Source organism: Anolis carolinensis, chromosome 6 (assembly GCF_035594765.1).
Source record: "Anolis carolinensis isolate JA03-04 chromosome 6, rAnoCar3.1.pri, whole genome shotgun sequence".
In the NCBI taxonomy this organism is placed as follows: Eukaryota; Metazoa; Chordata; class Lepidosauria; order Squamata; family Dactyloidae; genus Anolis; species Anolis carolinensis.
Genome location: NC_085846.1, coordinates 45,226,749 through 45,252,941, shown reverse-complemented (window position 1 = coordinate 45,252,941; position 26,193 = coordinate 45,226,749). Strand labels below are relative to the sequence as shown.

The window sequence follows — 26,193 nt, the reverse complement described above, 5'->3', positions numbered from 1 at the left end:
CAAATGGGATCCCCTTAGCTTAATGTTGAGGTCACAAAAATTGACAGCAGTAAAAGGTTTACACCCCCCATTTACACAAATCTGTTAGCAACATGGAGCGTTTACAGTGAAGTGAAGAAAATGCTCAAGCTGTAATCCACAAAAAAGCAGCTTATTTAGCAAACCTTACAAATGCTGATTTTTTCACAGCAAATGTTTGTTTATAAACCTATTATATATATCTGTATACCTGGGATCATGTAAACATTTCTTGGACAGAAAGGGGTTGTGAGTGGGAAAAGGTTAAGAATTCCTGATTGATGGGATCCCCTAGGTTCCTAGGGGTAGAAATAGTTCACAGACCTGCTGCAGTTTCCACCACTGCTCCAAAGGGTCTTCACCTGAAGCATCTAGCATCAGCTTTCCTGCTACAAGAAATGTTTCAGCTAGAAAATATCTGTCCTGATTCATCAAAGCAGCTGGCTTGATGCCTTACTCAAAAGGATCCTAACAGTGAGGTATTGGCAGAGCAAGCAAATTGTAGAGCTTCCCTGGCCATTCATCCCTCATGACAAAGGCTGGAACTGGAAAACAGCTGTGTTTTCAGCTCAATATGACCTAAGACACAAATTGTTTGCTCTAAATTATCTGCTCCTTCCTCACCCATTATAGACCTGTTGCCGTCATTGTGATGACCTCTGAACAATACCCCTTACCCAATAAACTTCACTTCTGAATTTACCCTATGGAATTTCTCAAAATGGAAGCGAAGATTTATGTCCTTCCTCCTGAGACACTCCAGATCAGACTGATCCAAGGCTTAGTGTCATTTAGAAAGATATCCTTCCCATCAGCAAGTAATCTTCTCAACGTCAGTTTACTTGGAACATCTATTAGGTTTCTTTCACGAAACAATCATCCAAACATTGTAGTATGACTATTAAATTATTTCAAATATATTTTAGACATTTTTTTTAAAAAAGTCACACAGTGTATAGCATCTAGATCAGGGGTCCTCAAACTTTTTAAGCCGAGGGCTTAACAACAACAATCCTTCAGACTGTTGAGGGGCCGGATTATCATTTGGAAAAAAAATACAAACAAATTCCGATGCACACTGCACATGTCTTATTTGTAGTGCAAAAAGCAACAACAACAAGAACAACGAAAGAACAATGCAATATTTAAAAATAAAAACAATTTTAACCAACATACATTTATCAGGATTTCAATGGGAAGTGTGCTCCTGCTTCTGGCCAATGAGATAGTCAAGTTAATTAGGACTTTAAACTAGATCCACTGGGGGAGGGGAACAACAGCCTGGCGAACACTATATTACCCACGACTACAGGGAACCGCCAAAAGGCTAAACGGAGGGCTGCACAAACACAGCAAGGACCAAGTATGGAAAGCACAATAATCCCAAATAAACAGCTCAAGGGGAGGTCACAGGGGCTTACATGTCTTTACACTAATGCTCAGAGCATGGGAAATAAGCAAGACGAACTCCAACTCTTAGCACAGTAGCACACATACGATGTCATAGGCATCACTGAAACCTGGTGGGATGACTCCCATCACTGAAATTTAACCATTGAGGGCTATAACCTCTTTCACAGAAATAGAACAAAAGGGAGGGGGAGTAGCTTTATATGTCAAAAACAGTTACGTTGCAGAAGAAATGCAAGATTGTAATCCGGGAAACCAGCTTGAAAGCATCTGGATAAGAATCAAGGTAACCGGGTGCCAAACAGGCACAAAGAAGAGATATAGTAGTCATGGGCGATTTCAATTATCCCGATATCTGCTGGAAAACAAACTCGGCCAAGAGTACAAAGTCCAACAAATTCCTCACTTGCCTTGCAGACAATTTTATGGTCCAGAAGGTAGAAGAGGCAACAAGGGGATCAGCAACTCTTGATCTAATCTTAACAAATGTGGAAGACCTGATCAATACAGTTGAAGTGGTTGGATCCTTAGGGGCAAGTGACCATGTGCTCCTGCAGTTTGCAATACAAAGGAATGCTGAAACTAAGACAAGTCAAACACGCATTCTGGACTTTAAGAGAGCTGACTTCCAAAAAATGAAGGAATTACTGAGCGGCATCCCATGGACGCCAATATTAAAAAACAAGGGAGTTAAGGATGGATGGGAGTTTTTCAAAAGTGAAATACTCAAGGCGCAAATGCAAACAGTGCCAACAAAGAAGAAATATAAGACAAATGCAAAGAAGCCAGAATGGATGTCCAAAGAACTTCTAACTGAGCTAAAGCTCAAAAGTGACATGCACAAGAAGTGGAAAAGGGGAGAAATCACCAAAGAAGAATTCAAACGTATAGCCAACACCTGTAGGGAAAAGGTTCGCAAGGCTAAAGCGCAAAATGAGCTCAGGCTTGCCAGGGACATAAAAAACAACAAAAAAGGTTTTTTTGCTTACGTTGGTAGAAAAAGGAAGAAAAAGGAGGCGATAGGGCCACTGCAAGGAGAAGATGGGGTGATGGTGACAGGGGATAGGGAAAAGGCAGAACTGCTTAATGCCTTCTTTGCCTCGGTCTTCTCACAAAAAGAAAGCCATCTTCAACCTCAGCAACATGGAATGGACGAAGGATTGGGGGAAATCCAACCCCAAATAGGGAAACAAGTTGTCCAGGAACACCTGGCCACTCTAAACGAATTCAAGTCGCCAGGGCCAGATCAGCTACATCCAAGAGTATTGAAGGAACTAGCGGAAGTTATTTCAGAACCACTGGCAATCATCTTCGACAGTTCTTGGAGAACAGGAGAAGTCCCAGCAGATTGGAGGAGGGCGAATGTGGTCCCTATCTTCAAGAAGGGAAAAAAGAACGACCCAAACAATTACCGTCCGGTCAGCCTCACATCAATACCAGGCAAGATTCTGGAAAAGATCATTAAGGAAGTGGTCTGCAAACACTTAGAAACAAATGCGGTCATTGCTAATAGTCAACACGGATTTACCAAAAACAAGTCATGCCAGACTAATCTGATCTCTTTTTTCGATAGAGTTACGAGTTGGGTCGATACAGGGAATGCCGTGGATGTAGCGTATCTAGATTTCAGTAAGGCCTTCGACAAAGTCCCCCACGACCTTCTGGCAAACAAACTAGTAAAATGTGGGCTAGACAAAACTACGGTTAGGTGGATCTGTAATTGGCTAAGCGAACGAACCCAAAGGGTGCTCACCAATGCGTCGTCTTCATCATGGAAAGAAGTGACAAGTGGAGTGCCGCAGGGCTCCGTCCTGGGCCCGGTTCTGTTCAACATCTTTATTAACGACTTAGACGAAGGGTTAGAAGGCACGATCATCAAGTTTGCAGATGACACCAAACTCGGAGGGATAGCTAACACTCCAGAAGACAGGAGCAGAATTCAAAACGATCTTGACAGACTAGAGAGATGGGCCGAAACTAACAAAATGAAGTTCAACAGGGACAAATGCAAGATACTTCACTTCGGCAGAAAAAATGGAAATCAAAGATACAGAATGGGGGACGCCTGGCTTGACAGCAGTGTGTGCGAAAAAGATCTTGGAGTCCTCATGGACAACAAGTTAAACATGAGCCTACAATGTGATGCGGCAGATAAAAAAGCCAATGGGATTTTGGCCTGCATCAATAGGGGAATAACGTCTAGATCCAGGGAAGTCATGCTCCCCCTCTATTCTGCCTTGGTCAGACCACACCTGGAATACTGTGTCCAATTTTGGGCACCGCAGATGAAGGGAGATGCTGACAAGCTGGAAAGCGTCCAGAGGAGGGCGACTAAAATGATTAAGGGTCTGGAGAACAAGCCCTATGAGGAGAGGCTTAAAGAGCTGGGCATGTTTAGCCTGCAGAAGAGAAGGCTGAGAGGAGACATGATAGCCATGTACAAATATGTGAGGGGAAGTCATAGGGAGGAGGGAGCAAACTTATTTTCTGCTGCCCTGCAGACTAGGACACGGAACAATGGCTTCAAACTACAGGAAAGGAGATTCCACCTGAACATCAGGAAGAACTTCCTCACTGTGAGGGCTGTTCGGCAGTGGAATTCTCTCCCCCGGACTGTGGTGGAGGCTCCTTCTTTGGAAGCTTTTAAGCAGCGGCTGGATGGCCATCTGTCGGGGGTGCTTTGAATGCGATTTCCTGCTTCTTAGCGGGGGGTTGGACTAGATGGCCCATGAGGTCTCTTCCAACTCTACTATTCTATGATTCTATGATTCTAGGACTGTTGTTGTTGTTGTTGTTGTTGTGTGCCTTCAAGTCATTTCAGACTTTGGGCGAGCCTAAGTCTAAAATGTATTTATCTATTATTTATTTATTTACTGCATTAATTTACTACATTTGTATCACACCCTTCTCACCCAAAAGGGGACTCAGAGTGGCTTACAAATTATATGTACATACAATATATTATATTATTAGCATAGCACAATATTAGCATTATGTATTACTATATTGAACTATACCACTATACTGTAATATTATTAGTAATATTATATGTAATATAGAATATATAATTAATATTATTCTATGGTAATACTATTAGTGTTATATTGTATTAAATTATAATATTATTATCAATATTATATGTATATACAATATATTATATTATAAAACCGAGGGCGGGGGCCAGGTAAATGACCTCAGAGGGCCGCATCCGGCCCCCGGGCCTTAGTTTGGGGACTCCTGATCTAGATTTTACAGAACTGTTCGTATTCATTTGCATTTTCAGTATTTTTTCTTGAAAACAAGATATCTCTGAAAATAGTTCATGCATGCGAACTCATGAAGAACAATTAGGGGAGAAAATGACAAAGGGATGTGTATCAGTGGGATCTCAGAGGTGCGCATTATTGGCCTTGAATATTGCTAGGGAATGGGATGGACTTCCAGTTATACACTTCCATGTGCATTTACACCTAAAGATATGGCTTCTGCCTGTGTTTTTCTCATTTTCACTTGTAACACATCTGTATGCTGCCTGACAAAAAGTTAGTATAACTTTGTAAATTTAAAAAAAGCTCAATGGATACTGTTTTCCAAAAATAATAATTTTATTTCAAAGAATAACCACACAGAGTAATATAATATGTATTATAGGAAAGAAAGCAATGAAAATGGGCAAACATTATCCATCTAATTGTTTGTTGTTGAATCAGTTCTTGAACAAAATGATTTATTCAGATTACAGGACATATAGGGATTGAATTTGCATGAACAAACCAGTATAATTCTGTAATAACTGAGCAGCAGAAAATATTTCATCTTAACTACTGTTGTATATTATTTCAGACAATTGTTTTTCTACCTAATTATTAATTCAAAGGATACCTAAACAGAAGGCAATAAACTCCAGGACCCTAATGAAAAGAAGATCACCATAATCTGCTCAACTAAGATCTTTAAATTATTATTTTCATTACTGTAAACAATGTTAAGTTTTTCTCCCTAGTGAACTGTATATGTGAGGATTTGAAGCTGAATTATTACTATCATTTATAGCCTCATCTACACTGCCATATAAAATACAGAACTGGATTATATGGCAGTGTAGATCTAGTTTATGTCAGAAGTAGGCAACTGTGGAAGATTTGATTTTTCAGAAGACCTTGGAAGGCTGTGACATCCCATACATGGCACCTGAAACCACAAAAAAATCAAGAGTTTTTTGCCCCCAAGTACTTTCAGGTACTTTCTACGAAATATGGAGGACATTATTGCCCTTCCGGGGCCATTTTAATAACAGGAAATAAACAGAAATAATATTCACTTTACCAATCCCTGCTTTATGTAAATTATAGCTAGTAGACACAGCTGACCCAAGGCATGAACCAGATGTTAATATCCAGTGAATTTAATGGGACTTGCTCCCAAATGGGTATCAAATCCAGTGTTCATTTTGGTTACTCTAGGGACCCTTCTACACTGCAACATAATTAATTTCAAAGCAGATAATCTGGATTTTACATGGCACTGTAGAAGGAGCCTAAACTTAATGTTCAAATGTCAAGTTAACTTTAAGGCAATGTGGAATTGCTTTTTATGAAATCCTGGAAATCAGCTATACCCATGGTGTCGGATGACTGCTCTATTTAATTCAAGATATAGTGTCTCATAGGCCCCTTCTACACTGCCCTATATCTCAGGAACTGATTCCAGATTATCATTTTATCCCAGATTATGTGGCAGTGTAGACTCATGTAATCCAATTCAAAGCAGATAATGTGGATTATCTGCTCTGATAATCTGGATTATATGGCAGTGTAGAAGAGGCCTGAGGCCCGTTCCAAATAGCTGAATACAATCCTACATTTTCTGCTTTGAACTGGAATATATGGCAGTGTGGACCCAGATAACCCAGGTCAAAACAGATATTGAGGAATTTTCTGCCTTGATATTCTGGGTTATATGGCTGTGTGGAAGGTCCCTGAGACTGTTGCAGCTATCAAATTGGGGTTCCAAATATTCAACCCCTTCTGCGGAAGTTGCACCCTTCGTCCATGGAAAAAACTCCAAAACAAACTGTCTTTTAGTAAAGAAAGATTTATATAAACAAAACAGTCCTTTGCTTTTATCAACAGCTAAAACAAAGAGTTCTTATCTTCAAGCTTTGACCTTTCTGGTTTCTGTCTTCAAACTTCTCTTCAGCTTCACTCCAACAGCAACACCATCATCGTCACCATCACATTCACATTCACATTCACAAACTCCAGATTTACTCAGTCTCTATTAATAGCACTCAGTCTTTAGCAGGTGTCTTGATTGCTGCTGGTCAAACATGGATAGGACATGATTCTTACAAACACTTATCCATTTTCACATAAGAAATGACCTAAATAATATAAAACTCTGACAGAGACTTATGACAGACAGGAATTATTTGTTAGCAAGGAACCTGTGGCTTCTTGCACTGCTCCCTTGCTCAGTTTTAGCCCCTCTGATAATCTTAAATAACCATTTGAATTTTAACTATCAAATTTCATTTCTCTATGGGCCCTTCCGAACAGCCCCTATATCCCAGGATTTGATCCCAGGTTTTCTGCTTTAAACTGGATTATATGAATCCACACTGCCAGATAATCTAGGATAAACAAAATACCTAGGATCAGATTCTAGGATATAGGGCCTGTCTGGGAGGGCCCTAAGTATCCATCTTGCATAGCTTCTTGAATCTTATCATTCTGAGCACATTACTTCCATCATCCAGGCAGGACAGTTAGGGACTGTTTCTCTTTACATTTACAGTATAAATGGAATCACAGCTGCTTTCTTCCAGCGGCATGCAATACACCTCTTCAGATATTGCTGGTGCTTCTTTCGAGCCCACTGTGCCATCTGGATTGCCATAAAAAATGCAAAAACGCCAACTAGAAAGGAGGGAAAAAAGGACCCCAGGGCTGAGTATCAATGCCAACATGCTGGGGCAGCTATTCTTATCACCACCATCCTAGAGTGAGAAATCTAGAGTTGATACCCCTGAGTAAGGAAGTGTCCATATGGAGAAACCGCGATTTTTTAAAGCTCTGTCAACATCCTATAACCTTATTATGTTTTAGAGCCAAAGCAAAAATTCTTCTACAGAGCAGATCTCATATAGTTCTGGGTCTCTACTCAGTTATTTGCTGAAATGTAGAGTAAAACTAAGGATTCCATCATCTCCAAATTGCACTCTGGAGATTGCACAACATCTAAGTACATTAAAATAATCCATCAAAACTAAATATGTTTGAACCATTCTCCCCATAGTGAAGGAAAATTAAGTTCATGTTTATTCTTCATATTTAATCTTCTACCGTATGTCAATAAATAGTAACTATTTCAAATACATTTGCCTAAACCACAATTTAGTCCCTGTGGAATAGAAGCTGTATAGTTTGAATTACTTTGTCATTTAGGATGCCTTTATTTCAGAAAAGGGATGTTTCAGAATAGATTTATTTTTTCCATTCTGTTGTGTCATCATAGTTGGAAATAACAAAAACAAAATACCATTTAAAATGTGTTCATTCGTTTCAGTTTAAAATATATATGTTTCAGTTTCTTGGGGCATTAAAGAAAACCAATAGTAGGGAGCTAAATAACTGCTTATTTTGTTATTGCATGCAAGAACACAATCCAAAAAAAATTATCACCAGTGGGAGCTACTGTGAGATTTATGTGCAATTTTTGATGCTTGGTACAAAATAGTACTTGTAATTTCTGTTTTCAGGGGGGGAAAATTCTGAACTGTTCTAATAATATTCCACATGAAGCCTTTTGCAGAAGGGAGTAGTAGCAAATTCAAAATTCCATCAATAGCAATAGTTTGTTTAGTTATCTAATAACTTGCTCTTACCTGGAAGAGTTTGTGTCATCACTGTAAAGCTTATCCAAGACCCAATCTGTCACAAAGAAAAAAAAGTGTCACTCCTCTGAAATCTAAATAGTTGCTCTCTGATATGTCTTGCCAGCTTTCCTTTTAGTCTGATCAAACTATTTCTTTGGCTACTGGGCTCAAACTCAGCTCTTCAAGTGTCCTTGACAGATTCATTTCCAACAGTGATAAACCTGCTTTACTCACACTTTCCTGAACAGTGGTGTCTTGACAACTAAGTAGGCAAAATGATCCCAAACCACTTGTTACTGAGAGTACACAGAATGGTTGAAGTATTTCCAATTTAGTTCATTTAAGGAAAAACAGGATGGCACCCCCAAGAGCCAGGGTGACTTGGCATACAATCTCATGCAAAGAAGAAGAAAAAGAAACAAATCCTAGGGAGCACTCAGTGGAATCTACAGAAAACACTGAGATAGCTCTTCAAGTGCTCACTGGATGACTGTTTTTATTTTTCACTAGCTTGGGTACCCCACAATGTCTGGGTTATATGAAAAAGTTTGTTTTTTGAAATTATGAATGGACCCATTAGACATTTATCCAGACCCATGGCTGATGGGGTTTGCAGCAGTCTCTGGATGTGGGTAGAGGTACTGAAAATCCCATTGTCCATGGTCCATCCTCTCTCAAACCTCACTGGGATGTAAAGTGGGTCATGGGGATTCTCTGTGCCAAGTTTGGTCCAGGTCAATTGTCAGAGGGGGTCCGTTTCTCTGTAAATGGGTGGAGACACGACAAATCCCATCATCCATGGTCCATCCTTCCCCAGACCTCACCAGGATGTAAAGTGGATAACGGGTGGGTGGGGGGGGGGGGGTCTAAATTCCAACTTTGGTCCAGGTTCATTGTTTTTGGAGGTCACAGTGGTCTATGGAAATGGGTATTTCCACAGACAACTGCAATCCCCATCACCCATGGTCCACCCCCCCCCACTCCTCACCATGTGCATCATGGGGGGTTTGAGTGCCAACTTTAGTCCAGGTCCGTTTTCTGTGGGGGTCGCAGTGGTATGTTGAAGTGGGTGACAGTGCTGCATAATCCATAATCTCTGTGGCCCAAGGTCCTTCACACCTCACCAGGATGTAAAGTGCATCATGGAGGATCTGTATGCCAACTTTCGCCCAGGTCCATCTTACGTGGGGGGAGGGGGTTGAAGTTGTCAGTGGAAGTGGGTGAAGGTACTGCAAATTCCTTTCTCTATGGCCTATTGTCCTGCAAATCTCACCAGGATGTAAAGTGCATCATGGAGGGTCTGTGTTTCAAGTGTGATCCAGGTCACTCATTGGCGGGGGTCACAGTGGAAGTGGGTGAAGATACTGTGAATCCCATTGTCTAGCGTCCCCCAAAACACTCCAGGGCATAAAGTGTGTCATGCAGTATCTGTGTGAAGTTTGGTGCAGGGCCATCATTTGTGGGGGTCACAGCGGTCTTTGGAAGTGAGTGAAAAAACTGCAAATCCCATTGTCCATTGTCCATCCTCACCCAAACCACTCCAGGGTATAAAGTGGGTCACATGGTGTCTATGTGCCAAGTTTCGTTCAGATCCATTATTCATGGGGGTCACAGTGATCTTTTGAAGTGGGTGAAGGTACTGCAAATCCCATAATCCATGGCCCATCCTCTCCCAAAGCTCACCAGGACTTAAAGTGTATCATGAGGGGGGAGGGTGTCTGTGTGCCAAGTTTGGTCCAATGTTCTATGGAAGTCAGAGCCTCGACCAGAAAAATATATTGTTGCACCACCCACTGCACAGATACATTCATACAAAAAATCACTTTTATAACTATTCTAGCTTGGGTACCCAGCGATGCCTGGGTTACTTGAAAAGGCCATAGTTTTTTGGATATTAGGTTTGGTCATATGCTACACTATTTGTTCAAAAAAAACCTCAGTCTTTGCTTTTGATTTTTTATGAATGCTTCCATTAGAAAATGCATAAGATTGTGGGTGAACTACAATTCCCAGAAATGCTGGGTCAATCTTTCCTAACCTCTGTCAGTATTCAAAGTTGGCCATGTTGGGTCTGTGTGCCAAGTTTGGTCCAGATCTGTCATCATCTTTGTTCAGTGCTCTCTGGAGAAGAGTGAACTACAACCCCCATATTCCAAGGTCAATCAGCCCCAAACTCCACTAGTATTCACAGTTGACCATGTTGGGTCTGTGCTCCAAGTGTAGTCCAGATGGGTTCAGTGTTTTCTGGATAAGGATGCATTACAACTCCCATATGCCAAGGTCAATCATCTCCAAACCCCACCTGTATGCACAGTTGGCCATGTTGTGTGCCAAATTTGGGGCAGAACTGACGTCGGCTGGGTTCAGTGCTTTCTGTATAAGGGAGAACTACAACTCCCATATGCCAAGAAAAATCACCCCCAAACCTGTACCACTGAAGTCACAGCTTTTAGTATAATATCCTACCAGGGTGGGAGGTATATTGAAATTTAGCACCTTGGTATTACTTGCTTAGCTTTGCTGAAGTGACAAAAAGAAAAAAAGAATACCTCATATGTATAGTTTGGACAAGAAACCAATGTGAAGAGCCATGTGAAAGGATTGATTGACGGACTTGGAAAAGAGGTTAACTTCCCTTTAGGAAAAAAAAGAAAAAAGAATAATTTGAGATGAGAGATTACAATAAACTTGTTATCTGCTATTAATTTTTATTGCCCATGGAGAAGTTATCCTCTACATAACATTCATGCTTCATTATGAGTTTTAATTGATTTCTGTGTAATAACTAGTTGCAAAGTGTCTTAATTTGAATAAATATGGATATAGAGTGTACAATGCGACATCCATATCTCAATTGTACTGTTAAAATTAGCTAATTAGTTTATTTTTTAAATGGAGGAAATTTTGCCACTTCAAACATTGTCTTGACTTGTTTTATTCAATATGTATAGCTAAGGACAGAATATCCCATGGAACAAAGTAGGTATTTTTCAAAGAAGGATTTCTTGGGGCAAGATTTGTTCAGAATGTATTCCAAAATCATTCTGTGGGTTTCCATGGCTGAGCAAGGTTTTGAACCCTGGTTTTCAGAGTTGTAGGACTTCATCACACACAATAAAATCAGTGTTTCTACACATTTAAGAAACAGAAACCCACTGTGCCCTTCACAGGACACAAGTTTCAATTGTGGGGATGAGGTATTTTACCATTTCTTAAATCGTTGGTTTTTCCAACGATCCCTAAGCTGGTTGGCAATTAACTTCTTTTCAATTTTCCACATAGAGACGAGCAAAATGGCCAATTTCCCTGTGTGATGTTAATCCCCCTTGCACACTCTTGTTGCCCGCTTGTATATAAAATGATGATGCTGTGGGTGGGAGGAGCCAAAATGCCAATTTCCCCAGATCGCCACTGCAGAGGCTTGGGGAAAATGCTAATTTAAATCCACTTCCTATGATCACCAATGCAAAGGCTCTGGGAAAGATGAGGGTTAATTTAACACCACTCAGTACAATCCAAGGTGAGGTTTTTTTAAAGATAAATAAAATTCTGGAGGGACAATGGGAGGAAATCTCAGTGCAAATGATTCCAGGCAAAGTGCCGCCTTAAGAAAGGTGCTTCTGTTTCAGTAGAAGGGGCTTGAAAGCAGTGCTGAATGCCTATTTTAAAAAGTGTGCTGGTATCCTTGAAATGGGAGGAGTCATCGCCTACCCATGTGATGGGAATTAAGCGGATGGTTGAGTTAGAAGCTGACGGAGAAGATTAGTGTGATGGGAGTGAGTAAATTCTTCTTTAAAGACAGAACCCCACTTTCTCTCATTTTCTCCAGCTCTGTGTGATGAAGTCCTTAGTCCAATGCTCAAACCACTATACAAGGCTGACATATAATCTCTCTGTGTGTGTTATTTTATGAAAAAAATGAACACTCTATAAAACTAAAATTCATTAAAAGACAAATTGTAGAAAATTAACTAACAAAAAAATATTTAAATCCCATTGCAGTAAATTGTTAAAACCCTGGTGGAATAAGAGAGCTTTCACCTGTATGCTCTCAACAACCTTAGAATTTAAACAGAATCTTAAAGGGAGATAGGATCTTTCAAATGAAATATGTAATAGCTTGGGAGCCAGCAATCAAGAGGTAAGAAGTAACAATGATCCCCTTGTCCCATGCTGCCACTGCCTCCTCCCTGTTATAGCTCCTTTTCAGTGTTGCCTTCACCACAGCACAACACAGTACAGCAAATCCACATTCTCCCAACCAAAAAGGAGGAGGATGGATGGTGATAACAATCATAAGAGAAGGGAGATGCATTTTTTCCACACTGAAGGGTTAGTAGAGGCATTGCTTCAATGATCTTCATTCTCCTTATTCCCTCTTTCATGTCCAGGACTTGGAGAGTAGGATAGCTGGTGGCTGGTGGCTCTGGCTAGCTTGCAGAGCAGGATCTTCACCTATTTACTAGGGGTGTGTAATTTTCCATTAGTTGCCAACAGTCATATCAAATTCATACTTATGACATGATATCTGATGTGCGGGCATGGCCTGTACCTAAAACTGAAGAATCGAAACTTACCCAATACTTTTTCATTTGAATTTTGTAAATCTTAGAAGCCTCCAAAAGTCAGTTTTATTTTTATTTCAAGAAAGCAAAGCAAAGTCTGCATTTCCTCTTTAAATTAATGGCCTCTCTCCATTAGAAGAGAGAAGCAGCAGGATGAAAGCAGAGTTTATTTATTTATTTATTTATTACATCACTTCTACCCCGCCCTTCTCACCCATCAGGGGACTCAGGGTGGCTTACAATATAAACATACACATTAAAAACAGTTGTCATCAAATTTAAAAATCCATCAAGATTAAAAATTACAATAAAATTAAGAATATCCATTAAAATATACATAATTATACATTTAAATATACATTTAAGGCGCTTTCCATGTTCATGTGGGGTCTGTCAGTAGGTCATATGTTCTTATCTCATTTTTGCTGTTACTCATGCTCAAATGCCTGGTCCCATAACCATGTTTTTGTCCTCTTTCGGAAAGACAGGAGGGAGGGAGCCTGCCTGACTTCAATGGGGAGGGCGTTCCATAGGCGGGGAGCCACCACTGAAAAGGCCCTGTCTCTCGTCCCCCCTTTATCAGGGTCTCCACTTGTTCAAAAGAGTTTCCTGGGAAAGAGACTGAGAAAGCACATAGTTCTGGGAAATGTAGTTTGGGAAGGCGAGGAGCCCTATGCCAGAGAATTCAAAAAGCTCTGCCCTAAACTATATTTCCCAGAACTCTGCTCAGCATCAGAAAGCCCCAATCAGGATAGGGGAGAGATTTGTCCCTCTGTAGCAGCAGCCAGCCAGAGTTCCAATAAACAGTTGAATCTGAAAAAAGGAGGACTGACTGATGCCCCTTCTACACAGCTGAATAAAATCCCACATTATCTGCTTTGAACTGGAATATATGGGTGTGTGGATTCAGATAATTCAGTTCAAAGCAGATATTGTGGGATTTTCTGCCTTGATAATCTGGGTTATATGACTGTGTGGAAGGACCCTGATTCTAATCTGTGTGCTGGGCTGGGAAGAAATCCCTAAATGGAAGTTCTATTGGTTAATATGAGAGACATTCAATGAGATAGCTGTTCTAGTTTTTTTTAAAGGTTTTTGTCAAAAATTTGTAAAAAAAAAAGTTGGGGGGAATGATCCCCTGTCATCTTGTGTTATTATAAAGCAAATCCAAGAAGATAGTTATTGTAGTTTTTAAAAATATTGTTTATTCCCCAAAATTTTTGGAAAATTCCCCAAAAATGTGTGAATAACTGAAACATTCTGAAACTTGATGGGCTAACAGTGGTAAATGTGTTCTACCATTGTAGCAAGTTCCACCCCTATAGCTGTAAAAATGAGGGAGAAAGGAGACCCTGAAGTTTCTGCACTTGCACAATTACTATAATGAAAAGTAACAAAATTTCATTAATCTCATTATAGAAACAAAATTTTTACTAATGATACTTTAGGAACACTTTAGAAATTAAATGCTGGTTCCCCTAGTTTTGTCATGACTTTTGAAACATTTTTTTATCGATCACACATACCTACGATTTACCAGCTAGCCAGCAGTCATTCTTATCCACTTTTCTATTTTTATGCAGGTAGTTTATGTCAAAAACAGAACAAGCAAAGAAGCTGTGACAAGCTGACATTTTTTTAACAATGAGAATGTTCCACTCTACACAAAAAAAGAATGCTAGGGGGAAATGTCATAGGTAAAGAGCTGAAAGACAAGCTACATACCTGATTGATTTTGATGGACTACAGCCACATTGATAAAATGATTCCCAGCTTCACACATCTGCAAAATATGTCACATATCAGTAGATACTTGGATTTTCATTGTACAATTGTATATGCAGGTGGGATTCAGTGACATGGGGAAAATGTAACAAACAAAGGAAATCACAAAAACTCTTGTTCTTATAAAAATCATTTTGATAAGGGCAAGGGAGCTTCCACCAAGACCGTAGATATATATATATATAAATGATTTCTTCCAAGGGTACAGCCTGGAAAAAAAAATAACAAGATGCTGATTTATGCAGTTTCTTGAGTCTGTGGGCCCATCCAGACAGCTCCTTTAATGAGGGACTTCCCGCATCAAAAAGGGGGCTGTTCCAATGACATTTCTGGAAGTCACAAATTAATTCATCACAAACTAGAAAACCCTGGTTTGTGGTGAATTAATTTGATAGTGGGTTCATTTCGTGCCTTCCTGCAGTCCAGACAGATGTCCCACAATTTTACAGGCTAAATTAGTTCGGAAAACTGTGAGGACAACAACACCCACCCCAAAAGCCCACTTAACCCCTTTAAAAAGTAAAATAACTTACCCGGCTGGCATTTCCTTTCTGCCAGCCCTCTCCTGGCGCTTAGGAGTGACGTGCCAAGAAAAGGGGGGTGGGAGAGGAGGAGGAAAATTGCTCCTGCCCCCCCTCTCTTGGTGCATCAGTTCTTTTTTGATACATTTTAAAGGAATTTGGGGAGGTTTGGGGAGGTGGTTATGGTGTCTGGGTGTTCTCCTGGAAGGTACCGGGAGAACATCTGGACACCCAGCCACAAAAGCATGGGCTTTTGCGGCTGGTGTGCAGACTACAGTCCGCCCCGACCCGGGTTTTTAAAACTTGGGTCGAAGTGGACTTTTGCGCTGTGTGGAAGTACCCTGTTTCTGACATTTTTGGAATATGTAGATTTTTTAAAAAATTCAGTAATGCTTACGTTCATGTCAATATGTTTAGGATTCAAGCTTTATAATCTGGCGTACATAGTTATGCTCGCAGAGATTTGGACTGATCAAGATAAATACAGGTTCTAAGGGCTCTTCCACACAGCCATATAATCTAGAATATCAAGGCAGAACAACCCACAATATCTGTTTTGAACTGGGTTATCTGAGTCCGCACTGACATGTTTCCCAGTTCAAAGTAGAGAATGTGGATTTTTATTCAGCTGTGTATAGGGGCCTCAAGCAAATACTGATTTCAGTTATAGACTTGGCACATACCTGTCCATCTTAATTGTCACGAACTCTCAGTGAAGTGTCCATGGCATGCTGTTACATTTAGCAGATCGTTATTTGTCATTGTGGATTATACAATGGGAAGATCTACTCTATGGTCTAAACTTGAAATTATGGAAATTATATTATAAAAGTAATGGATTCCTTTAAAAACAAGGTGTACTCAGCAGAAGCAAGCATTGCTTCCCCTGAAAGTATGTTGACAGTTGAACAAAAAATGAAAGTTCTTGTCTTCAATCTCTCATTTGAGTAAGTATTATTTTCTTCCCCAGTTCCGGCTACAACGAGACAGTACTCTGTAAAAATATGCAGATTCTGACATTTAAAGTTCAAAGGAAATTTAAGCGTTAAATCTAAGGAGGAAGAATCCCTTGAGTTTAGTGACAAAGCTGTGGGAAACTATTCAAATGCAAGTACATAAAAGGTTAAGGTTTTCCTTGACATTAAGTCTAAATGTGTCCGATTCTGAGGGTTGGTGCTCATGTCCATTTCTAAGCTGAAGAGCCAGCATTGTCTGTAGACACCTCCAAGGTCATGTGGTCGGCATTGCTGCATGGCGCGCTGTTACCTTCCCACCAGAGCAGTACCTATTGATCTACTCGCATGTTTTCAAACTGCTACGTTGGCAGAAGCTGGGGCTATCAGTGGGAGCTCACCCCCTCCCTGGATTTGAACCATTGTCCTTTTGGTCAGCAAGTTCAGCAGCTCAGCAGTTTAACCTGCTGCACCACCAGGGCCTCCGGTGTAAATGTAAATATATTTTCTATTTTTTAAAAAAAAGTAATAACTGTATAATCATACTCAAAAGTTTAACTTTTTTTTTACTTTATATAGAGCCTGGAATTTTGCATGGTCCTGTCAACATATACACTAGAAGTTTCTCATCTGAACATTTTAAATATATCCTCTTAATATTGATATGCAAAATTACATTCCAGAGAAATATTTATTATTCTTCCACCTCTTACCCATACATACCAGAAACACAAGGGCAGCAAAAGTAACTTGCTTGTTCCCAAATGCTAGAAAACATAATGAAATCATGCGTTAACATGATCTGAACTCTATTTGGGTCTTACTCGTGGGTACATGCATGCAGTAGTGGCCCTAGGTAATTTCGCCTTGTAGGTGAACCTAGTGGCCGCGCCCTCCCCAAAATTGCGCCCCTCCAAGGCCCCGCACATAACTGCCATTTTGGGCGATGGGACTCCTCTGCGTGGGACAGGCGGCTTGTCACAGCGCGAGCGAGCGAAGCTCTGCGCATGAGCAGAGGAGTCCCATCACCCAAAATGGCCGATGGGACTCCTCTGCGCATGTGCAGAGCTTTGCTCACTCGCTCGCACGGTGATGTAGGGCATGCAAGCCGCCCGTCCGCGCGAGCAATGGAAGCCCTGCGCACAGGAGTCCCATCTGGCTCCTGTGAGCAGGGCTTCCATCGCTCGCATGGACGGGTGGCTTGCGTGCCTTATGTCACTGCGCAAGCGAGCGAAGCTCTGCGCATTCGCAGAGGAGTCCCATTGGCCATTTTGGGCGATGGGACTCATGCGCAAAGCTTCACTTGCTCGCTTGCGCGGTGACGTAAGGCACGCAAGCCGCCCGTCCACACGAAGGATGGAAGCCCTGCACACAGGAGCCAAATGGGACTCTTGTACACGTGCATGCACATGCAGGGCTTCCATCACTTGCGCGGACAGGCGGCATGCATGCCTTAGATCACTGCGCAAGCGAGCGAAGCCCTGTGCATGTGCAGAGGAGTCCCAACGGCCATTTTGGGCAATGGGACTCCTGAGCATGTGCAAGGCTTCTGAAGCCGAAAAAATGATGACAGGCGAAGGTGGCGCCGTGGGGGCACCACGTTTACATCCTGTTGGTGTGCGCCAACAGCGGCCGCTTACTTTGCCTCGCCATTGGACTGCCTCTGCATGCATGGGCCTTGTTCTGCATGGTAGCCTCATTAATCTCTGATTTTTCTGCACCTCAAAAGCTATTATGAGTTGGACCTCATTACTGCTAGCTATTTGATTCCTACACATATCTCCTTATAACATCTCAGTACAAGAAAACTAAATTACTAGTTTGCGTACGTTATATTACCTCAAAGCAGACTATACTCATCAATACTAAATCGATTTGTTGGTTTTAAATCACTTATCAATCTATGACAACTGCATGAATTTCATAGGATTTTCTTATGCAAGGAACACTCAGAGGTGGTTCACCAATTCCTTTCTATGAAATATATCTAACATCTGACATTTATTAGGGAAAATAGTTTATAAAAAATCAGTGAGTATTCATATTGGATCAGTGGAGGAAGCCATGTTTTCCCCCAACAATGCTCCTGGAATGATGTTTCATTATGATCATTCTCAGATGCATTGTGGGGTGATTTGGCCACAGAAGAGAGTAAAAGGGATAATGCTGGTCTTCCACTACAATTTAAACTAGGAGGTGAATGTGAGAAGTTTGTGCTGCAAGCGTCTACAAAAGTTCAATTGCCCATCTAACTGTGGTTCGTAGTTTTATTCTGTTCTTGGCCATTTCATTGAATATCAATTGAAGATATTTATACGGCTCTTAGTATACTTACATGGAGGAGTATACAGTGGATGATTGATATAGTATGCGATCCAAGAGGTGAAGCCCCAATAAAAGGCACAACCCTATAATGAAAACAAAAGAAAACTGTAGGGATTTTCCTGTTTCATGTAACTTCCTTGATTGAATCTGTCCATCTGGAACGTGGTCTTCCCTAGTATTTTCTACCTTTCTGTATTTTTTTTTTTTTTTAGAGAATCGTGTTTTCTCATGATATGGTCAAAGTGTGGGAGTTTGGGGATTTCAGCCTTGCTGTGCTCTAGGACCCATTTTTGACAGTCCACAGTATCTGTTGAACTTTTCTCCACCAGCATCACATTTCAAATTGATTGATTTTTATCCTATCAGCTTTTTTCACTGTCCAGTTTTCACAACCATGCATAAAAATGAAAAATGTAATGGCATGGACAATCCTAACCTTGGAGTACAATTTTGAGAAGATTTATCAGCCATACCAATGACAATTGGTTTATTTGTTATTTAATATGTCATCACTATAATGCAGAACATTCATGGTGACATTCAAGAGGGGTTACTTCTGCCTTTCCTAGGGGTCAAATTGTTAACAAGACAAATCTGTTTAGTTGGTCTGACAAGCTCTATTTGGTTTCATCTCTTAAAAGTGATATGTTATATTTTCTTAGCAGCAGGCATGTAGCTGCGGGGTGGGGGTGGGGGGGCTTGAGGGGCTTCAGCCCTCCCCCTGAAATTCTCAGGGTGGTCTGCGAGAAGGCCTTACATTTATTATTTGAACTGTTATGTTTATTCATATCATGATCTGATCACCATGCTCAATACATCCCATATGCATGGAGGTATTGGGATAACGATACAAAAGGTTTGCTAGAGTAGACCCTCTCTGGCTCAGACTCAGCCCCCCCCCCCCCCCCGAATCAAAATCCCAGCTCCTCCCAAAACAAAATCCTGGCTACGGGGCTGTTTAGCAGACTACATGATATTCTGAACTGAAAAGTCTTTAGGAACCAAACCAACCATATTATACGAGGGCTATCCACAAAGTAGGTTACATTTTGGAATTAAAAATGAACAAAGTATAGGAGAAAACATTTTCCATATGCAGTTGAAATCCACACCCAAATACCACATCTGACGTAGTCACCATTCAATTCTAGGTACTTACCATAGCGATGAATGAGCTTTGCAAATCCTTCCCCACTAAATTCTGCCGCTTGCACCCTCAACCACTTGTTTCCAACAATGGGGGTGTGTGGCTGGCAACGCAGCGTTTTGGCAACGCTGCGCAGCTGCAGAAAGGGCTGACCAGCTGGTTGAGGATGCAAGCGGCAGAAATGTCTAGGCCAGGGGTCCCCAAACTAAGGCCCGGGGGCCGGATGCGGCCCTCCAAGGTCATTTACCTGGCCCCCGCCCTCAATTTTATAATATAATATTTTTATATCAGTTTTAATAATATAATATATTGTATATACATATAATCTTGATAATAATATTATAATGTTATACAATATAATACTAATAATAATACCATATAATAATATTAATTATATGTTATATATTACATATAATATTACAGTATAGTGGTATAGTTCAATCTAGTAATATATAATGCTAATATTGTGCTATGTTAATAATATAATATATTGTATGTACATACAGCTGCTCTGAGTCCCCTTCGGGGTGAGAAGGGTGGGATATAAATGTAGTAAATAAAGGTAGTAAATAAATAATTAATTTTAGACTTAGGCTCACCCAAAGTCTGAAATGACTTGAAGGCACACAACAACAACAACAACAATCATAATTAACCTGACTATCTCATTGGCCAGTAGCAGGCCCACACTTTCCATTGAAATCCTGATAGGTTTATGTTGGTTAAAATTGTTTTCATTTTTAAATATTGTATTGTTCTTTAATTGTTATTGTTGTATTGCACTACAAATAAGACATATGCAGTGTGCATAGGAATTTGTTCGAATTTTTTTTCAAATGATAATTCTGCCCCTCAACAGTCTGAAGGATTGTGGACCGGCCCTCTGCTTCAAAAGTTTGGGGACCCCTGGTCTAGGCACACAGCAACTGCAATGCACTCCTTTTTGGAACAAATTACAAAGAGTGCACTATTTATTTATTTACCCTATTTATACCCTGCCAATCTCTACCCCGAAGGGAATTCAAGGCGGCTTAAATTAAAAATTAATACATATAAATTTTTAAAAATATTACATTCCGTGAAAATCACGCCATCCAAAAATTGTAGTCTAAAGCCATTCCATAGTCATAGTACATATTATACATCTATTGCACTGTGCTATTATCTGAAAGCTTGATCCCAGAGCCAGGTCTTTACTTCTGAAGGCTAGGAGGGAGGCAGCTGATCTTATATCGCTAGGGAGGGAATTCCATACCTGAGTGCCACCACTGAGTAGACCTTGTCTCTCATCCCTGCCAGTTGTGCTTGCAAAGGAGGCAGGACCGAGAGCAAAAAATATTTTTTTGGTTTTAGGATTTTAAAAAATGAGATGCACATTAGATTTGATGGCACACTAGATTCAAATAAAAACAGTAATTCATACAAACATTCTCCATCCATCTGCCACTGGCCTGGCATGTCTGTCAATATTTAAAACACAATGTTTTTGCCTATGCCAGGTATATATACATTATATAAAATATAATATATAAACATTTATTGGGATTCCACAGGAAACCTTTGCTTCAAAAAGGGCTTCATGGCTGAAAAAGTTTGAGAATCCCTGGCCTATCCCATCTGAGCCACTTGGAAGGGAAGCATATAAATGTAATAAATAATATCTTCCTTGCTTCTATCTTTTCCTTTCTTTTTTCACCTATACAATTATATTACATAATATATTGCGTAAGAAAATTACCTTGATCATATTCTTCAGGGGTGTATGTCCTTCTGAAATCTTATGCACAAAAAGTGTCTCCAGAAGACATCGGACATAATGTAAACAATGACAAGCACAGGCCAAACTGCAGAAATAACAGTAAAAAAAGAAGCAAAGATGAAAGAAACACCACAACTTTTGATACAACTATATTCAACGTTTAGGTACTGTAAAATGCCTTGGCTATAGTAGCAATTCAAACTGTGATTTCTGTAGAGGGGTTGAGCTGAACACAAGTCAGAACTCTCTTCTGTAAGCTAATTTCTACATATCTATTGACAGAACAGTGCATTGGCAGATCTATTATTCTGGATAACGCCTGCCAGTAGAACAGCTGGTGAGGATGGGACAGGGCAGAGAAGGGATGAGATGAGATAATTGTTCAGTTATACCAGTTCCAAATATTTTCCAGTCATAATGCTGGCATAAAATTCAGCCAGGGAGAGGATAGTCCTAAATAATTTCCAGCATATGTAGGCAAGAAAGGGTTTGAATTCAGCCCAACTTCAGCTGTCTAGTGGCCATTAGCCATTTCCGGTTAACTAGAATTCTATTTTGAGATATATCTCCTCCACGAATTCATCAGATAGCTTTAGGCAAGCTATATGTAACCTGCAATTTTATGATTAGTACTATACTGAGCAGCATCATTTTACTAAGGTAAATGTGAAATATATTGAATACTAAAACATTTTTGTCTTGTTTGAAGAAATTTTGTCCAAAATAAAATAAAACAATGTTTCAATGTTTTCTTAAATTCTTCTTCTTCTACAGGGAAAGCTACTACATCAACAATTACTTGGAACTAGCATGTTCATACTTAAGATGAAGAATAGCAGCCGCCTTACTTATAAATTCTCATTGGAAACATTTTGTGCTATCATAATATGATAATGTGTGTCAGCCAATGATAAAAGGTATGTTAGCATCTTATATCAGGAAACAATAAAAAATATTGTAGCAGAGCTCTGATACATTTTTAATGCTGTAAATCTCAGACTGATTTTTATCAACTGGTAATCCCTAGATGTACAGTGAATTGCATTGGACACCAGTTCTGAACAATAAATTGACATGATTCCAACTGCAATTCAACATCCACTTCATGTAGTGTGACTTTCCACATGTGCAGATATACCATGCGAGCACTATGCAACTCTCATGCAAAATATCAACACACTGCAATACTTGTACAGAAGTAGGTGCTATCATGCAATGTAGTTCACAACTGCACATCGTAAGATGGATGACTGCAATGCATAGAATAGGATGGGCGAACATAATGCACAATAGAAGATTGTGCAACTGTGATGTAAAATATAAGACAAACAACCATAATTGAGAATATAGGCTGCATAACCACAGGGTAAAGTATAGGATACACAATATAGAATATACAACCACAATACACAGTATGTATGTGCAATATGCAATGCATAACTGCAACACACAATGTGCTATGCACAAGTGCATTTTCCAAAGACAAGACACAGAGGAACATGCTTTCAGCATACCTCTGCTTCCACCATTATTGGTGGTGACTGTTTTGTCTATGCATGACCAGTGTTCCCCACTGGATGCCAGCGATTCTGTAATAAAACTGTTGTGGCAAACATTTGTCATGATTTCTTTCCTGGATCCTGATTCCCTACATGTTCTGGGGTTGCATGATAGTAATGTCCCCACTATTTAAAAATCCCTTCCCTTCTTTTCAAGAGACACAGAATGTGCGCAGTGGCTGCAATGTGAATATGATACATGCAGCTCCAAATCATATAAAGCTTCGAATTGGAAGGTTAATTCCGAAGTGCCAAACCATCTCGGAAACCCCTTCGGATCTATTGTGAATAACGAATTTATAACGATAAACGACTTTTTCCGAAGATTTGCTCATCCCTAATACACACACACACACACACACACACACACACACACACACACACACATATATATATATATATATATATATATATATATATATATATATATGCGCAATGCTCCAGAGAAGGTGAAACATATGTTTTCTATTTTGCTAATCATTTTGGCAGACTCTAATAGAATGGTCAACCTATGCTAAAGTAATCCTACATCAAGAGAGGTCATGTAAGTGGAAGTACAAGTATTTATAGATGCAGGAGACTTTCTGCCTGCCCTCACAGCCATCTGCTATTAATTAATATACTAATCACCTACATTCAAATGACTGTATTAATTCAAAATGATTCTCTGGACCAACTGGAAGATCTTTAGCTCAAATAATGCAAATTATTAAGGATTTCTGACTCCAGTTATTCCCCAATAACCTTCAATAACTTACTTCCCACCCTATAAACTATGGAATTAAGAGCAGATCTCTGTGCAGATGGAGGGTTTTTTAATTTTTGTTATGGTTCTCAAAATGTGTCTGGGCTCAGAATTTTACACTCCTGGGTGCATGTGTTTTGTACTCTTTTTAGTGGATTTCAAAGTTCTGGAAGGGAGAAAAAATCAGAGTATAATCCACAATTTCAAAGTCTTCCCACAGCTCGCATATGTTGCATTGTAAATGAATCAAGGAATTAACTGAAATGAATTGCATTTTGTTCAGGTCTTATAAGTGACCTCTTATGACATAAAACATAGCAGGTAAATATAATGATAGTGATAGGTCATTATGACTCACACTTGATTTTTGTTCTTTCATGAGCTAAAAGCTATTGAGAAAATAATATAATGTATTTGAATCCCAAATGCAGTAGAAAGAAACATCAAAATTCTTTACTGCTGTGTCATACTGTATTTTGGCACTTATTTCCTTTGCCTTTACAATAGTCTGTTAACCAAACCATTGTTTTCCATTGTCTACTTGTTCTGGGTGTAATAATTTATCGCAATCCAAATGTCAAACCCAAGTAGTTTTAGCCACAAATAGTTTTAGTTGCAATAGAAATAAAAATGTGGTAGACTGGATCATTTTGAAAAAAATTAAACCATTTGAACTTCAAAAAAAGATAGTTATAACACTAAGAGTCATGATGAACCAATTGTTTCATCTAAACCAACCTCGGTTTCACTTGTATGTTCTTTTGAGCCTGACTTTGTGTTCATAATTATAAAAAGAGAGATATTTCAGCAAAAAGCAGAGCAGAGTTTTTCTGCAAAGTGGCTCTTTTTGTAGCGTGTTTAGAATGGCATATTAAGTCACAGTGATGGGAAAGGATGAATACATTGTCACCAGCAATGACTTCACAGAAGCAGAAACCATGCAGAAGTATATTTGTAGAAAGTTGTAGTTTGCCAGGATCAATTACAATCCCAGCCATTGTGTGACACTCACATTAGGTTTATGAGCCCAAACACATCACTTAACTCTTACCTTGCAAAATGGAGGTTGCAGGTTACATCCCAGAGCCTACCATACACTACATTTATTCACAGAGGCCCCGGTGTAATGATGTTGTCGAGTGTGGAGTGATGCATAGTATAACCCAAGCCACACATTTGGTTCCATTCTGCTTGAAATCAGAAACAATAGATAAAATAGCCAGCATGCAACCATTTTTACTCACTGGACAACAGGATGGCGTAAACTTCTTGCACTCTCCTTTGCATCATAAATACTCGAGAGACGAAGATAAAAGAGCAGATAAATTAGAAGAGGACCAATATATTCAGTTAGGAAAACCTTGAGGAAGAAAAATAATAATAATAATAATTTAGAAGCACAAATATTGTATTCTTTATTAGTCTTAAAAGTCATCAGGGCAAAAGACTCAGATAAAGAAGATCTGAAATTAAGAATCTTTTTTTTTTAAGTCAGCTTACTGTCACAAATATAATAAACCTGGTTATTCATTCCAGATACAGAAGACTCATTAAATCAATAGCACTTATGTAGATATTAGGGGTATGCAAATCTTCATTTGTAATTCATTTGTTGTAACTATTTCATAAGATTTGTATATACTAACTGATATTAAGAAACATGGGGGCACCCACGCAAAAACTTACAAATCAAACCCAATACTTTTTGTATAAATTCTGTAATCCTTGGAAGACTCCCAAAGTCAGTTTAATTTTTAGTGCAAGAAATAGAGGTGAAGCCAAAAAGGCTGCCATTCCTACTAAGATGTATTTTAAGATGTTTATTTCTCTGGTTTAATGGTTTTAACTATATTGTTCTGTCTGTTTTAATTTTTGTATTTTGAATTCCTTGTTTTCTGGACTTGGTCCCCATGTAAACCGCCCCAAATCCCTTCAGGGAGATGGAGGCGGGTTATAAGAATAAAGTTATTATTATTATTATTATTATTATTATTATTATTATTATTATTATTATTATTATTCCTCTTTAAAGGAGCTGAGCAAGCTGGGAAGGAGACTGAGAGAATGTAGAATTCTGGGAAATGTAGTTTGAGAAGGCGAGGACCCCTGTGGCAGAGAATTCAAACGGTCCTGCTCTAAACTGTATTTCTCAGAATTCTGTTTATATCCCCAATGTCTATCTGTAGCAGCCAGAGTTCTAATAAATTATTGAATTTGCAAAGACAGATAGTAAATCTGTGCTAGACTGGTAGGAAATCCCTAAATGGAAGTTCTGTGGGTTATGTTGTGTTGTGTGTCATATATGTTATGTTGTGTGTCAAATCAAGGAGATAGCTGTTGCTTTAAAAAACATTTTGTCAAAAATTTTAAAAATTCTCAAAAATCAGTACATGTGCAAATCTCTTTGAAACTTGTGGGGGAGGAGGATGATCCTGTTACCTTGGGTCCTTCCAGACAGGCCCGAAATCCCAGGACCACGATACAGACCGCATCCAATTTTGGAAATACTTTAGAAATTATTCCCTTCTC

At 39.5% G+C, this 26,193-nt stretch overlaps 1 protein-coding gene across 3 annotated transcripts in view; it reads right to left on the bottom strand.

Moving 5' to 3' along the window:
• The window catches only part of tecrl (trans-2,3-enoyl-CoA reductase like), an 84,315-nt gene that overhangs the window by 43,704 nt on the left and 14,418 nt on the right, over positions 1 to 26,193 (bottom strand). Inside the window, exons 5-12 of one of the 3 annotated variants that reach the window (XM_062983740.1) lie at positions 24,909 to 25,024; positions 21,340 to 21,445; positions 18,465 to 18,537; positions 16,853 to 16,896; positions 14,596 to 14,653; positions 10,855 to 10,940; positions 8,315 to 8,360; positions 5,015 to 6,744 (exon numbers count right to left, since the gene is read on the bottom strand). In XM_062983740.1, the coding sequence (XP_062839810.1) occupies positions 6,719 to 6,744; positions 8,315 to 8,360; positions 10,855 to 10,940; positions 14,596 to 14,653; positions 16,853 to 16,896; positions 18,465 to 18,537; positions 21,340 to 21,445; positions 24,909 to 25,024 (555 nt within the window). In that variant the 3' untranslated portion in view covers positions 5,015 to 6,718. Of the gene's footprint in view, positions 1 to 5,014; positions 7,347 to 8,314; positions 8,361 to 10,854; positions 10,941 to 14,595; positions 14,654 to 16,852; positions 16,897 to 18,464; positions 18,538 to 21,339; positions 21,446 to 24,908; positions 25,025 to 26,193 lie in introns of those variants that run through there. The other 2 variants (XM_062983739.1, XM_062983742.1) reach the window with 2 other exon arrangements.